The following is a 15,066-nucleotide window of genomic DNA, read 5'->3' on the forward strand; positions in this document are numbered from 1 at the left end:
AAGCCAAAAGACAACAGAAAAACATTGTTTAAAGTGCTTAAAAGCCTGTCAATTTAGACTTCTATATCCAGAAAAATTACTTTTTAAAATTTTTACTTACATTCCAGTTAGCTAACATACAATGTAATATTAGTTTCGGGTGTACAATATAGTAATTCAACACTTCCACACAGCACCAGTGCCATCAAAACAAGTGCACTCCTTAATCTCCATTTCCTATTTAACCCGTTCCCCACCCACCTCCCCTCCAGTAACCATCAGTTTGTTCTCTGTAGTTAAGAGTCTATTTCTTGGTTTGCCTCTCTCTCTTTTTCCCCCCTTTGCTCATTTGTTTTGTTTCTTTAATTCCATAAATGAAATCATATGGTATTTGTCTTTGTCTGATTGGCTTATTTTGCTTAGCATAATACTCTCTAGCTCCATCCAGGTCATTGCAAAAGGTAAGATTTCATCCTTTATTATGACCATATAATACTCCATTGTATACATATACCACACCTTCTTTATTCATTCGTCAGCTGATGGACAACTTGGGCTGTTTCCATAATTTGGCTACTGTAGATAATGCTGTTATAAACATTGGGGTGCATGTATGCAAAACTATTTTTCAAAATTAAAGTCAAACCACAGACTTTTAAAGACAGAAGTTGAGAAAAGTTATTGCCAGCAACCATTTACTAAAAGAAATGTTAAAGGAACATTCAGTACAAGAAAAATGATACCAAATGGTAACCCTGATCTGTATAAAGCAATAGTGCCAGGAATGGGAAATACATTGGGAAATATAAAGGTCTTTAAAAAAATCATATTTAAGTTTCACTAAAAGATAGCAATTTAAAATAAAAATAAAAACATACTCTGGGATTTAATACACACATAGAATTAAAATAAATGACAAAAGCGGCAAAAAGGAATGGGAAGGAATGAAAATATACTGTTTTAAGAGTACATTATGGGGAGCCTGGGTGGCTCAGTTGGTTAAGCATCTGAATCAGGTCATGACAGTTTGTGAGTTGGAGCCCTGTGTCAGGCTCTGCACTGACAGTGCTGAGTCTGCTTGGGATTCTTTTTCTCTCCCTCTCTGTCTGCCCCATACTCTTTTCTCTCTTTCAAAAAAAAAAAAAAAAAAAAAAAAAAGACTCTTACATTATAAGGAAGTGGGATACTGCCTGAAAATAAACCGTAATAAGTTAAATATGCAAAAAAGTGATGTATGAGAAGTAAGCCAACAATAAAAATAAAGTGTAATGCTTTTTTTTTTTGTTTTGTTTAAATTTTTTTTAATGTTTATTTATTTTTGAGACAGAGAGAGACAGAGCGTGAACGGGGGAGGGTCAGAGAGAGGGAGACACAGAATCTGAAGCAGGCTCCAGGCTCTGAGCTGTCAGCACAGAGCCCGACGCAGGGCTCAAACTCACGGACCATGAGATCATGACCTGAGCCGAAGTCGGACGCTTAACTGACTGAGCCACCCAGTGCCCCATAAAGTGTAATGTTAAAAGGTACTTACCTATTCCAAAAAAATTACAAAGTAGGGATAAAGGAACAAAGATCTGAAGGGACAAAGATAAAACAAATTGTGAGACAGATTTTTTAAAAATTTTTATTGTTTTTTAAATGTTTGGTTGTTTTTGAGAGAGAGAGAGAGAGAGAGAGAGAGAGAGAGAGAGAGTGTGTGTGTGTGTGTGTGTGTGTGTAGGGGAGGGACAAAGAGAGAGGGAGACACAAAATCTGAAGCAGTCTCCAGGCTCTGAGCTGTCAGCACAGAGCCTGATGTGGGGTTTGAACTCACGAACTGTGAGATCATGACCTGAGCCAAAGTCAGATGCTTAACTGACTGAACCACCCAGGCGCCCCGGGAGACTTTACACCAACCATATTGATAATTAACTGCAGTAAATATGAATAGTAATCACTCCAATGAAAAAGTAATGATTGTTGTTGGTATGCACAGAAAAGAGCAACATGCTCTCTAAAAAGAAACACATTTTAGACATAAAAATGTAAGTTATAAGAAAAAGGACAAAGATAACAACAGATCAAATTGATCATGAAAAAGCTGCAATGTCTATACTATCACAAAAAAAAGATTACTATCAGAGATAGAGTTCATACGTTAAAGTTGATTCAGATGAGAGCATAAAAATTCTGTGTATATCCAAAACCAGATGCACAAAACACATGAAACAAACAGATATAACTGAAAGATGGGAAAAAGTCTATGGTTAGATATTTCAACACCACAACTCTCTTGGTAACTGATAAAACAAATAGAAAATCAGAAAGGACACAGAAGATGAACTGGCTTGACATCTACAGAACACTCTACTCAACTGATCACAGTTCAAATATTCATCAGCAGGTGAATGAGTAAACAAATTGTGGTATATCCACACATTAAAATACTACCCAGCAATGAAAAGGAGTAGACCGCTGATACAAAGGATGACTCTAAAAATTATGCTGAGTGAATTAAGTGCCAGACACAAAACAGTACACACTGAAGGACTCCATTCATATAAAATTCTAGAAAAGGCAAATATAGTTTATGGTAACAGCAGATCAGATATTTGCTTGAGGTTGGGAGGAGTGACTGGGAAGGAGTACAAGGAAACTTTTGGGGATGATGGAAATGTTCTAGAACTTTACAATACTGGTGGTTACATGAATGTGTATTTTTGCTGAAATTCAAATTTTGTGTTTAAAATTCCATCTGAATACAGCTGACTTTAAAAAAACTCCAAAAGGGACTCCATAGTACAGCATAGCTGAGAAGAATGTCTCTCGAATCAATCATGTCCTGGTCCCCCAACAACTGTTACAGTCTCCTCTGGCAGAAAACTAAAGATGACCACAGGGCCTTGAGTACCCCTGAACAGCAAATTTCATGATCTTCATAGAAGATTTTTTTTTTTTTTACTTTACATAATCCATATTCCCCTTTTCTATAGATAGTGACTATAAAAACATTTTCTCAGTTCCATTCTCTTCAATCCCACCTTTGTCTCCCTTGCCAGACTAGTCTCTACCCATGTTGTTTCAGTGCCTTCCTGGAGGATTACTGAGTAACCAAGGATCTAATTCATCTAGTCACTACCTAAGGATGGGGCCTAGACCTGCTCCCTAGTACCAACTCCATAAAAGCCATCTTTAGTCCTAGCTTTTCCCATAGTTGGGAGTCTTTCAACCAGGGTTTTGTTTTGGTGGGGATGCAGGTTTCAGATAGGAGCAAGAATAAAGTTCAGAGGATCATAAGTTTCAAAGAGCATTCTGGAAAAGTCTGAGCAGTTGGGGAAGGATGGCAAGGAGGTCAGATAAAAAAATGCACTAAAACACTGTGAATGACAATCTGTTAAATGAGGGCTGACTGAAGAGTTCTAGGCTTCCTTCTTTTTTTTTTTTTTTAATTTTTTTTTTAACGTTTATTTATTTTTTTGAGACAGAGAGAGACAGAGCATGAACACGGAAGGAGAAGAGAGAGAGGGAGACACAGGATCCGAAACAGGCTCCAGGCTCTGAGCTGTCAGCACAGAGCCCAACGCGGGGCTTGAACTCACGGACCGTGAGATCATGACCCGAGCTGAAGTCGGATGCCCAACCAACCAAGCCACCCAGGGGCCCCTGGGCTTCCTTCTTAATGGCAACTGCTACAATGAAGTTAAGAGTGTTTCATTTCTACAGGACAGCCTTGTATGCACTGGAATACATCTATAATGCTTTGAATGTCTTACCCAAACCTTATATTGAAAATAGGCTTTGTGAAAAGCATCTTTTCCTCTGGCAAAACTTCTGTTACTAGTTATACCAGGGAAATGATTATTTCCTGAAATTTTTTAAAAATGTGAATCTCAGACTTCCACTTGGGAAAAATGGGATAGATGTATGTTTCCCTATTTCTCCCACTTAAGTATAATTTAAAACCCTGGGCATGATATTACAGAACAGCCATAAGAAAACTGTGATGTGGAGAGGAAAAAGGAAGATTGCCTTGGGACTTTGGGATGAGACGAATGATATGGTAATGAGTTGCTAGGGTTTTCTTTTTGCTTCATATATCCCAGATTGGAGCTGAAAAAGCTGGCAACCTGGAAAAGCCATCAGATGTGACAGACAAAATAAAAGCCTACTCTTTCTAGCCAAAGAACTGGGAAAGAAAACTTTTAGATGGTAACTGTTCTACTGCAGCCAAACACCACAAACTGTAGCCTACTCTCATCCCCATCAGCAAAGGCTGGTGAGGGATCTCGACTTCTATCTTCTTGTGAGGTTCCACCTTCTTGTGAGGTTTAACAAGGTGCCACAACACCTTTTCCAGGAAGGTGTCAGACAAGATAGTAACCAGATATTCTCTCCTCTCCTCATGGGTAGGAGTCAGAGGAGGTCCAGTGGAGAGTCAGGACTCTGATGATTGCTCAGTGGTAACAAGACTACCTCCATCACAGTGTGAGTGGAGACTGAGTGGGGAGCCAGAACTCCGACCTCCACCCACCTGGCTTCTCCCTCTTGGATGCCAACAAACACTGAGTAGAAAACCTGGGCTTCTATTCCCACCTACCTGTAATGAAATGCCCCCAAGCCTCATCCACCAATGCATGAGTGGTGTCAGAGAAAGAGACGTAAAACCAGAAAAAACAAAACTAGAAATATAGTATCAGTGATACTCAGTGAGATAGATATATATATATATATATCAATATCAATATATATCAAATTGTATATATATATATATCAAATTGTATATATATATATATATCTCAGATATATATATCTGAGATATATATATATATATATATATATATATATATATCAAACCCCATGATCAAATGGGGTTTAATCAATCAATATAATCCACCACACTAACAGGCTAAAGGAAAGTCACATGATCCTGTCTATTGATGCAAAAAAGCATCTGACAAAATTCAACACATATATATTCATGATAAAAATTCTGACAAAAACAGGAATGGGGGAACTTGAACCTGATAAAGAGCATTTACAAAAAATCTACAAATACCACTGTACTTAATGGTGAAAGACTGCTTCCCTTCTAAGATCAGGAACAAAGCAAAAATACATGCTCTTACCACTCTTATTCATAGTGCTGCAAGTTCTAGCCAGTGCAATAAGCAAGGAAAGAAAATAAAAGGCATATAGGTTTGAAAGAAACATTCTTTATGACTGTTACATCAAAAATCCCAAGGAATATACAAAAAAAACGCAATTTCTAGAAATACTGAATTCAGTAAAGTCACAGAATAGAAGATTAACATATAATAATTGACTGTATGTAGTAACAGTAATGAATTACAGAAATCAAAATTAAAAATGCAGTAACACTTGCATTGCTCCCCCCAAAAAGAAATACTTATCGAGTAAATCTAATAAAAATAATAATAATTAAAAAAAGCTCAGCAAAGAAATCTCAGCAAATATCACAGGTTAGCTGTGAAAATCAAATGAGCAATAGGTATATAAATAGTTGGTAAAATGTAAAATATTACACAAACTGTAAGGCATACTATGTCTGTGCCTTCCTTATCTAAGGAATATTAGTGCCTTTCAACCTGTTGCAACTGAGTTCTCTGGAAAGATACTCAACAATGCCACTCAAGACAGTTTCCTAGGCCATCCTTATAAATTAACTAAAACACAGGGGTCAAGTTAGGCTCTATTGCCCAAATTATGACAATAGGTTATAATTTCTCTTTACTAATTCTGGATACTTAAATCAAAGCATCAGATGAAGAAGGCATGTTATCTACTCAGAGCAAGAATTAGAACTCTATTTATAAAACTGACATATGACTGAGAATGCTAACCTCGGTATTTAAGTCACCTCTAAAATGAAATGGTGGGTGATGTGAGGATTCATATTTTTAAAACATTCATTTTTGTCTTTTAATAAGCATTTAATGAAAATGTTAAGTCTTCTGAGGTTTAAAAACTACAACAGGCACTTTAGAATGGGAGTAACTGAGTAAACTATGTACTGTTTTTAGCTTCTTGATAAATATTCAGAGAATTTTTTATAAATAATATATCTCGGGGTGCCTGAGTGGCTCAGCGGGTTGAGTGTCTGACTTCAGCTCAGAAAAGAATTGGACATAAATCATTCCAAAATGAAGTCTAAGACAGTAAGAACACAAGAGTCACCATATATGATAGGTTATACTTTAAGAGAAATAGACAATGAAAAGCAACTTTTATAGAACAAGAGAAATAAGAAAGATGGAAAAGGATTCAAGAGAGGGCAACAGATACAGAGGACAGGCAAAGAACATCCGACATATGTCCACAAGAGTGCCCACAAAAAAGAAAGCCAATGCAAGAGAAAAGAGTATTAAAAACTATAATTCAAAGACCATGTCTGAAATTTAAATATATGTGCAACTCCATAGTGAAAGAATATACCACATATCTGGGGAAATCAACTCAGAATGACCAACATTAAGAATTATTCTCATAAATGATTGAACTTTAAAGGAGAAGAAAACATCCTTTGGATATCCAGAAAAAAAACAAAAACAAAAACAAAAACAAATAGATGTAAGAGAAACAACTTTTTATTCCTGACAAAAATGGAGTAATATATTTAAGACATTCAAGGAAAGAAATTATGAGCCAAAGATTTCATATCTAGCTCATTAATTTCAAATATAAAAAGGGCAGCCAAACTTTCATCAACAAAAACTGAGGGAGTGGATACTGTTCCTATAATTTTTTAAGGAATCTACTAGAGAATGAGTTTCAAACAAGAAAAATGATTGGTGGCACAATAATGTACAGACTAGCAGTAAGCATCAAATATATATTTAAATGTAGAGCTAAGACTAAATGAGATACATAAAAGAGTACAAGTAACTAACTTGATAATGTTATACAGTGTAGCCATTTAAAAAAAAGGAGTGAGCATATGCAAAAGGCTTTATAGACTATTTTCAGTAATCATATGGTATGGTACTATGCTACTATTTTCCCCAGATTTTGTGTATAATGTAGGATAAAACAAATTGGTAAAAGATATTCTAGGGGCACCTGGGTGGCTCAGTTGGTTGAACATCCAACTCTTGACTTTGACTCAGCTCATGATCCCAGAGTAGTGGGACTGAGCCCCGTGTGGGGCTCTGTGCTAAGGGCAGAGCCTGCTTAGGATTCTCTCTCTTACTGCCCTTTTCCCCAGCTTGTGGGCTCTCTCTCTAAAATGAATGAATGAATGAATAAATGATATTCTACGTGTTGATGAGAGACAGGATTCTCAGGGCAAGACAAAGATACAGATGTAAATTAAGAGATTAAGTAATTACCCTTAAGCCCTGAATTTGAATATGAAGTATTAGCATGGACTCATGAAGGTATTCAATCTTAAAAACTATGCAAACACAGGTAAACACATACATTTATTAGCTCTAGTAACTAAAAAGATCTAGAAACAATGATCAAGCTAGTAGCAATTAGTACAGCTAAAAACTCAAATTTTGGGGGTGCCTGGGTGGCTCAGTCAGTTAAGCGTCTGACTTCAGCTCAGGTCATGATTTCACGGGTTTGTGAGCTCGAGCCCCTCACTGGGCTCTGTGCAGACAGCTCAGAGCCTGGAGCCTGCTTTGAATTGTGTCTCCCTCTTTCTCTGGCCCTCCCCTGCTCGCACTCTCTCTCTCAAAAATAAACATTAAAAAAACAAAAACAAACAAACAAAAAATATATATATCCCCTCAAATTTTGGTTTTGAAATACCATTTCCTACCAAAGGAAATCAGGAGTTTTTAGAAAAACAACTAAATACAGGTCTATGGCAGGACATCTACAAATGTGCCATACCAGTTGGCAAGAATTTATCAAAGACTACTAGGGCTGTGTCAAAAAAGACTTGAGAGCCAACTTGAAGAACCAAAGTTGGGAAAATATCCAGAATGAATCAAAACACATAAAAAATATTTAAATCTGTAAGTTCATAATGATAAATATTTAAGAAAAATATTGGTCACCTTTGGAAGATGGTAAATTGCCAATTTATTTTGTAACTGGTAAAACAGTGAGAAAGAATATGCATTTATTCAGAATTTTCTAATGAAAGTATACTGCTGTGCTAAGGGCAGGGCCTGCTTAGGATTCTCTCTTACTGCCCAAAGAAAAAATTTCTCTTTATATATACATTAAAAAAAACAAAAGGAATGTTAGAATTGAAATAAACCAATTCTGCAATACCTAATAAAGTAAGGATATTGGCATTAAGTATCAATGACTGCTAATATCACAAAAAGGAGGTGATCTTGCTTTATGCACCTGTGGCTAAAGCAGCACCAACACCTTAGGGCAACACCTCTTGCCCTAAAATAGCAAAACTGAATCCAGTTAAGCATCTAAATCCAATTACCAATTTATAGGAAATACAGAAAAATCTGCTAAATGACATGGAAAGATATCAGCAAAATCTAGCCTGTGTATCTACATCCACATCTCTAGGACAAATGATCTAGCTGCTTCTTCAAATGAACTTAACAAGGGGGAGTAAAGAGTTGGAGGAAAACTATAAATTAAGAGAAACTTAAAAAGACATATATTAAAGATGCAAAACTACAGTTTCATTACTGGATGATAAAAATCATACAGAGAAGTAAGGAAGTGATTGCTATAAAAATTCAGAAGAAAGGCTACTCTGGGGGAGTGGGTCAAGAGAGGACTGTGTTTGGAAGCAGTTTCTGAAGCAGCAAGTTAGAGTCTCCTGGTATGAATGGTGGTCACAAGGGGGTTGCCTTATAATACTTCATTAAACTCTGTATATATTATGTGGTTTTCTGAATTTGAGTTATACTTTAAAATAGCACAAATTTAAATAAACAGATTTGTAAATTAGAAATCCTTTTAAATTTATTAATCTTAAGTTCTTAGAAAAATGTACTAGAGTATATGAAAGGACAAGTCAAAAAGTTCTATAATCTCAGAATATGGAGAGAAATATTTTAAAAGGGTTAATGTATAACCTGAGGAAAAACTAGAAAGTAAAGAAGTGCAATAAGTTATAGTTTTACTATTATAAAAAGTGTTTCCTCTCATGGTAGCAGCATTTTTGCCTTACCTATAAACTTGGGGGCTAGGAGAAATCAAAATATAATGAGGTTAATCAGACTGTAACTTAAATATTCTAAAATGCAGTCAATATTTAATGAGAAAAATAAAGGCACAATTTCAGAGAAAAGAAAATTCTGACCTAGGTTTTCTCAGCAAAAGAAACATGTAGTCAAGACATAACTAAAGAAGAAAATATAATCTTGGAAAATCACAGAAAAACTTGTCAACTCTAAATATAAGTAAAATCTATTCAATTATCATTCCAAAAATAGCATGAAATGACTAATAGGAATTTGTATGTTTGGAGGGAGCCCTGCACCCTCTCTCTTCCCATTCTCTCAATTTTATGTAGCAAAATCATGGGAAGGGGAGCTACTCCTATCATTTTAACTGTATCTAAAAACTCTGTACAGCAGAGGCTGGCTTTGACTACAACTGTAATAGACAAAAAAGTAAAGAAGGAGGAGAAAGACGGGGGGAAGAAAAGCATATAATGAGTACATCTTGTTTATGATACAGATTCAATAAATACTTGTGAGTTGATGAAAAGGGAATAAGAAATTTTAGATTTTGGATCCAAGTTAATGGCAAAATTCCTAGGTTCTCCATTTTCAGATAGTCTGATAACAGCATTTTAAACGCCTATCAATATGGCCTCTTATAAACACTGTTTATTTCACCTTAAATATTCAAAATATAGTGAATTAAAGCCGTGCTGGACAACCAACATTCCGTCCTTAGTTGCCTCTCTCCTTCTAAAGTACGTTTCTACATATGAATTTGTCCTGATCTATACATTCACTTTTTCTAACTAGTCTTCACTTTTTCCTTCTGACTTGGTGAAGTCTCTACTTTGTTTATTTCCTCTTCGCTGTGTTCCCAACAAGGAGGAATGAATAATATCTCTTTGTCAAAGCAGTTTAAGCAGTCATGCCTATGAAGACTTAACAATACACAATGGATTTTTTCTTTTCTTCAAAGAGAGAAATAGGCTGAAGAAACAAACAAAAAAACCTTGCAAGAAGAAAATGCGGAGGAATGTGTCCAGGCTTCCTTGAGTTAGTGGCATGACTGTGTTCATTCAACAAATGTTTATGACGTGTCTCCTTGTGCCAAGCAATACACTTTTACTTCCCTTCCCATATTCAAACTCCAGCTACTACTAAATGCAATTAAAATCAAAGTGATCATATTTCCAATCGTTAAGGGAACCACCTTCTCCCTCTTCCCATGATCCTGTGAGTCCTTAAAATAAGTACACCAACTTTCTAGAAGATGTTATAGGCTCATCACCATGATGGAACAATTGATTTATGTGACAATTTACTATCTAGTCCATGTGTCTTTAGTCCAGGTTTAATGTACCAAAGGTACCTATGAACATATGGTATCTGAATCTCGTCTGCCTCACATCCCTATTCTTATAGAGAATACCACACAGTCCAATGCAGACTCCTCTTTTTCAAAATCTAGGTATGAGGAAAAATTAGAAAATCCACTTGGCCTTGGATCCAGGAGGTATTCTCCGATTCAACTTTTCCAGTAATTAACCTAATATTTTCTTTTTCATGGGGCTTGTACTCAAGACTCAAGAGTCGCATGCTCTACCAACTGAGCCAGCTAGGCACTATTAACCTAATGTTTCAAATCCTATTGTATATCTGTGTCTGTTTTTCAATTGATTCAGAATTTCTCGTAGTATAAAATGATCATCCCAAAGCCATAATACCAACCAAAAAATATGAGTCTGGATTAAGTTAAATAAGAGATTTAAAAAAATGAAACAAAACAACAAAACCCAACACACACACATACAAACTTTCCCTTTACTAAGTCAACTAGGTAGGTAAAGGCACCAGGAATTATGAGATTGGGTTTTCCTGTCCATCTTATCATAGAGGGTGAGAGTTTGGTGGCTTAGAGTCACAAAATACATAACCTCCACGAGCAAAAGCAAAAAAGAAACAAAATTGGCCAGAAGTTTTGATCTTATTAACCTAATAAATAGCAAAAACTCCTTAAGTAAAAACCGAAAATTATTTAAATCTACCTGATGCCCCTCAAAATTATAAAGCAGCTTAGAGAGACATAAAACAAAATTTATACAAAATTAAAATCCTCTGTTTTATTATGGTATAGTAATGATTTGTGCTGTTTTAGATACCACAACCCTTTCATGCTCCTGTTTTCACCTATTTCTCACGCCCCAGAAGTGCTCAAAAATATCTAGAAGTCTCAAAAACAAAGAAGCATAAGGTCCTCAAATAATTTCTATAAAGACCCTTTTCTATAATGATTCCTAGTAAGTCACCTTTTCTATCAAAAGAACATATAATATCCAGTCGGTTATATCTGACAGTACCAAAAGACATCTATATTGGAGGGCTCTGATCAACTTCTGGTATTCAAAACACAAATATTCATATATCCAACATTTCCACTTGACTATTCTCTTTCCTTCAGATTCTATTATCTAAAATGATTTCCTTAAGTCATATTTAATCCAAATGATTACCACTTACACACTAATGAACTTGCTAAAATATCTATTTCAGTACTTCAATACCCATATTAACCAAATCTTTTTCTTTAACAAATCAAATCTCAAACCTCCTCTTTAATACTTTATCCTCCTCATATATCTATCTTTGTTATCTATTGAGTTTTGAAGCGGTCAGGAAATCTACATGTTCTGGACAGGGGAAATACTATCCCCACTGCTTGTATCTGTTATGACCCATTTCCTCTGAGGCTTCTGTTCATTTTTATTACTGCTGGTCTATGCAATTCCACGGTATTTCTCCAATTCTACTTCTTTCTAGCTGCCCATAGATCTAATAATCTCTTCAAACCAATATGATAGCTTTGGTGTCCAACCTTTAACTCTCAGTTCGAAAAAAGCTACTACTCCCATAAGCAGTTCAAACATTATCAGTTCACTGCAACAACTTGTGATTTAACATTTACCAACTTCTAATGTGAAAGCATTCCCATTTCACCCTACAGATACGTATATTCAGAAGTCAGAAGAAAGAAATTTACACACAAAATGTCTGGCATTTGGTTCATTTTAAGCGTATATTAGTTCATCTATATTAAGTTAAACAATGACCTTCAGTTTTAGATTGGTAAGAAACATGATAAATTCTCTAATAGAAAATATTACATATCATTTATTCCTTTCAGTAGAGCAACCCAATACATACCTCTGGAGAAAATCAGTTTCTTCTGGATTTATCCAAGTAACAGAGAATAAATCCACATTAGTTTATTTAAAAAAAAAAAGAAAAAAAAGACTAAAACGTGCCCTATAAACATCACTGACTCAGTATGCCAAAAGATATGAGATTTAACTAACTGTTAGACCATTTGCTGAAATGTAAAACTCAGTAAGAGGCCGTAGTTACCTCTTTTTGTAGATGAAGTTTGAAGCAACTGTTTGGCTTTGAGGGAAGTACGAGGCAAATTTTTCAGCCTTTGCGAAGCTGTTGAAAAATAAGGAACTGTAATATTTGCCTGAAAGGACAAGATAAAGGCTATAGCTTCTGTAAACGTGAATATTTTAATACATACTTGAAAATTTATCAAGGAACAGAAACCGTAAGGTGAAAATATGTTAGACTCCTAGAAGCAGAGGAATCTGAAAGTGATGCTTAGCGCATTAAGTTGGAAAGAAATAGGGATGGAAATCTTAGTGCAAAGTGCATACTTTCAGAAACAGTTTCCTATAGATGAGAAAATCTACAATACCGTAAGCCAATCAAAATATTAAAGAGAAAACAAACCACCGGCAAACATGCTACAGGATGCAAAGAATATAAAGCTAATTAAGTAAAAGTGATGAACACAAGCACACAGTATAGAATAAAATAAAAGTAGTACTTGTTCAATGCAAAAAAAGCAGACTTTGGCGAAGCAGTTATTGTTAGATGAATTGCCCTAACATAAAACAGTAATCTCCATACTCAAAAAGGAGAAGAAAACTCAGAACCAGGCAGGTACTCAAGGGAGTCAAAATCCAGTGGCTTTAACACATTTAACATCATCTTGCTGTAGAATAAAACTAATTTATACTTTAGACTTTGGGTAGCAACATATCTGGTCTGTGCACATATGTATGTGGGGTGGGGAGGGGCATATGAGGGGGGCTGCACAGTGTGTGTTGGTGGGATTGATGGGTTTGGAAGAGTCAAAGCATCTCCTTCTTAAAGTGATCAATGAGAAGTTCTAAGCTTTCTTCAAAACTCCTAATCTATTAACTGTAATGAAACTCTCAAAAGTAGCAGCTCAGAGCCATCCAGAGTTAAAGCTCACTACAGCTTCACTGAACTGAAAAGTCCCAAACCTACCAGTATAGTCGCCTATTTAAGTGGTTCTAAAATGTCACTACTGATTTGAAAGTTGGACTTCATATACCTCTGGGATTTATATGCCAGAGAGAGAGAGAGAGAGAGAGAGAGAGAGAGAGAGAGAGAGAGAGAGAGAGAGAGATCCCACAACCATAAATCTGGCCAGCATTTAAACAATCACTGGGTTGATAAGGGAATACTTGATAATACCATCAAAGAGAATTAAGGAGAATTTCTCTTTTGCTCTATTGCTTAACCCTATCAGTGCTGAAAAGCTATTGTTTCCCTAATGTCTGAGAATAAATATTTTTAAAGAGTAAAAAATGTATGTGATTTCAAATTTACAGCACTCCACATGTTACTGTAGTTAAATAATACACCAATTTAGCTTAAATATTCCCAGGAAGACTAGTAAAAATTTCTTCAAACCTTAAAAAAAGTCGGTTTTATAATTACCTCATATCTACCCCACAGAAATACAGGATGCCATCATCATTGAATATTCTTACATATTTATTCATATATCCTTTCAATCATTCATAGGGTCATTCATTTACTCATTCATTCACTGCTGTTTTTCATTCCTTCAAATATTTAATTATCTAGTTTATTTCTGGTACTGTTTTAGGTACAATAGATTCATTTAATAGCCAACTAGAAAGACAAAATTCCTACTTTCATGGAACATTCTGAAAGGAAAGGAGAAATAAATAATAAATAAAGAGTCAAACAGTCATATAGTGATAGCTGCTAAGGAGAAAACTAAGTAGGGAAGGCAGAGAGGAAATGGGAGATATAAGTCGTGATCATAAATAGGGTGATCAGGAAAGAGTTCCCTGAGATGACATTTGCTCAAAGATCTGAAGGCAGGAAGCAAGCCATATAGATATCTGGGGGAAGCATTGCAGATAGAAGGAAAAGCAATGGTAGAGTACCTGAGGTAAGAGTGTGCCCAGGAACAGGAAGTAGGCCACTAGGATTGGAATAGAGTAAATAAGGGCAAAAGGTCACCGACTGTATTTACGCTGGCAATCCACAATACCTATCAACAACTGAAATTTTTTAAATGAGGGCTTAACATCAAATAGAATCTATAATTTGTTTTGGAAAGGTCATACTTAAATTAATAGCTATGATAACTCCAATGAACTTTATTTATCCCTCAAGTTTCATGGGTCACAACATGAAAACTATCCAACGGGAATTTGAAGAATAAGATTGCAAATGGAATCAGGCAGTGTACTCTCAATTTGTCTGATACAAATCTGACAGAAGGAAATGAGTGATTTTCCTAAGATACTACATAGCCTTGTATTACCCTTAAATAAGAAAACCAAATTTTTATCTGAATTATCAATCTTAACTTGATCAGTCTTCTAAAGACAAAATTATTTTTAAATGACAAAGTGTAGTAGTTAAATTGAAAGTCTCCAAATCCTTCTAAAATAATAGAATTCAGTGTGTTAGCTGTTTAAAAATTCTTACGATTTCCTTGGTTTCTCTCTTAATATTTATATAATTCCAATCAGCAAGACTCCACCGCGAAAAGTAAAGATGCTACAGTAAAAATATCATTCTCTCATGCTACCATTATTTAGGTTAAAGTCTTCCTCCACTGACCAGTTCCAAAAACCTCTGTATTTGTGTTAAA

At 35.4% G+C, this 15,066-nt stretch overlaps 1 protein-coding gene across 2 annotated transcripts in view; it reads right to left on the reverse strand.

The window, feature by feature from the left end:
- Window positions 1-15,066, reverse strand: part of SLAIN2 (SLAIN motif family member 2) — a 72,065-nt gene that overhangs the window by 5,699 nt on the left and 51,300 nt on the right. Inside the window, exon 7 of one of the 2 annotated variants that reach the window (XM_042984575.1) lies at window positions 12,474-12,551. The exons of the other annotated variant lie outside the window; for it this stretch is intronic. Within the exon in view, the coding sequence (XP_042840509.1) occupies window positions 12,474-12,551 (78 nt within the window). The remainder of the gene's footprint in view (window positions 1-12,473; window positions 12,552-15,066) is intronic. 2 annotated transcript variants of the gene reach the window in all.

Source organism: Panthera tigris, chromosome B1 (genome assembly GCF_018350195.1).
Source record: "Panthera tigris isolate Pti1 chromosome B1, P.tigris_Pti1_mat1.1, whole genome shotgun sequence".
In the NCBI taxonomy this organism is placed as follows: Eukaryota; Metazoa; Chordata; class Mammalia; order Carnivora; family Felidae; genus Panthera; species Panthera tigris.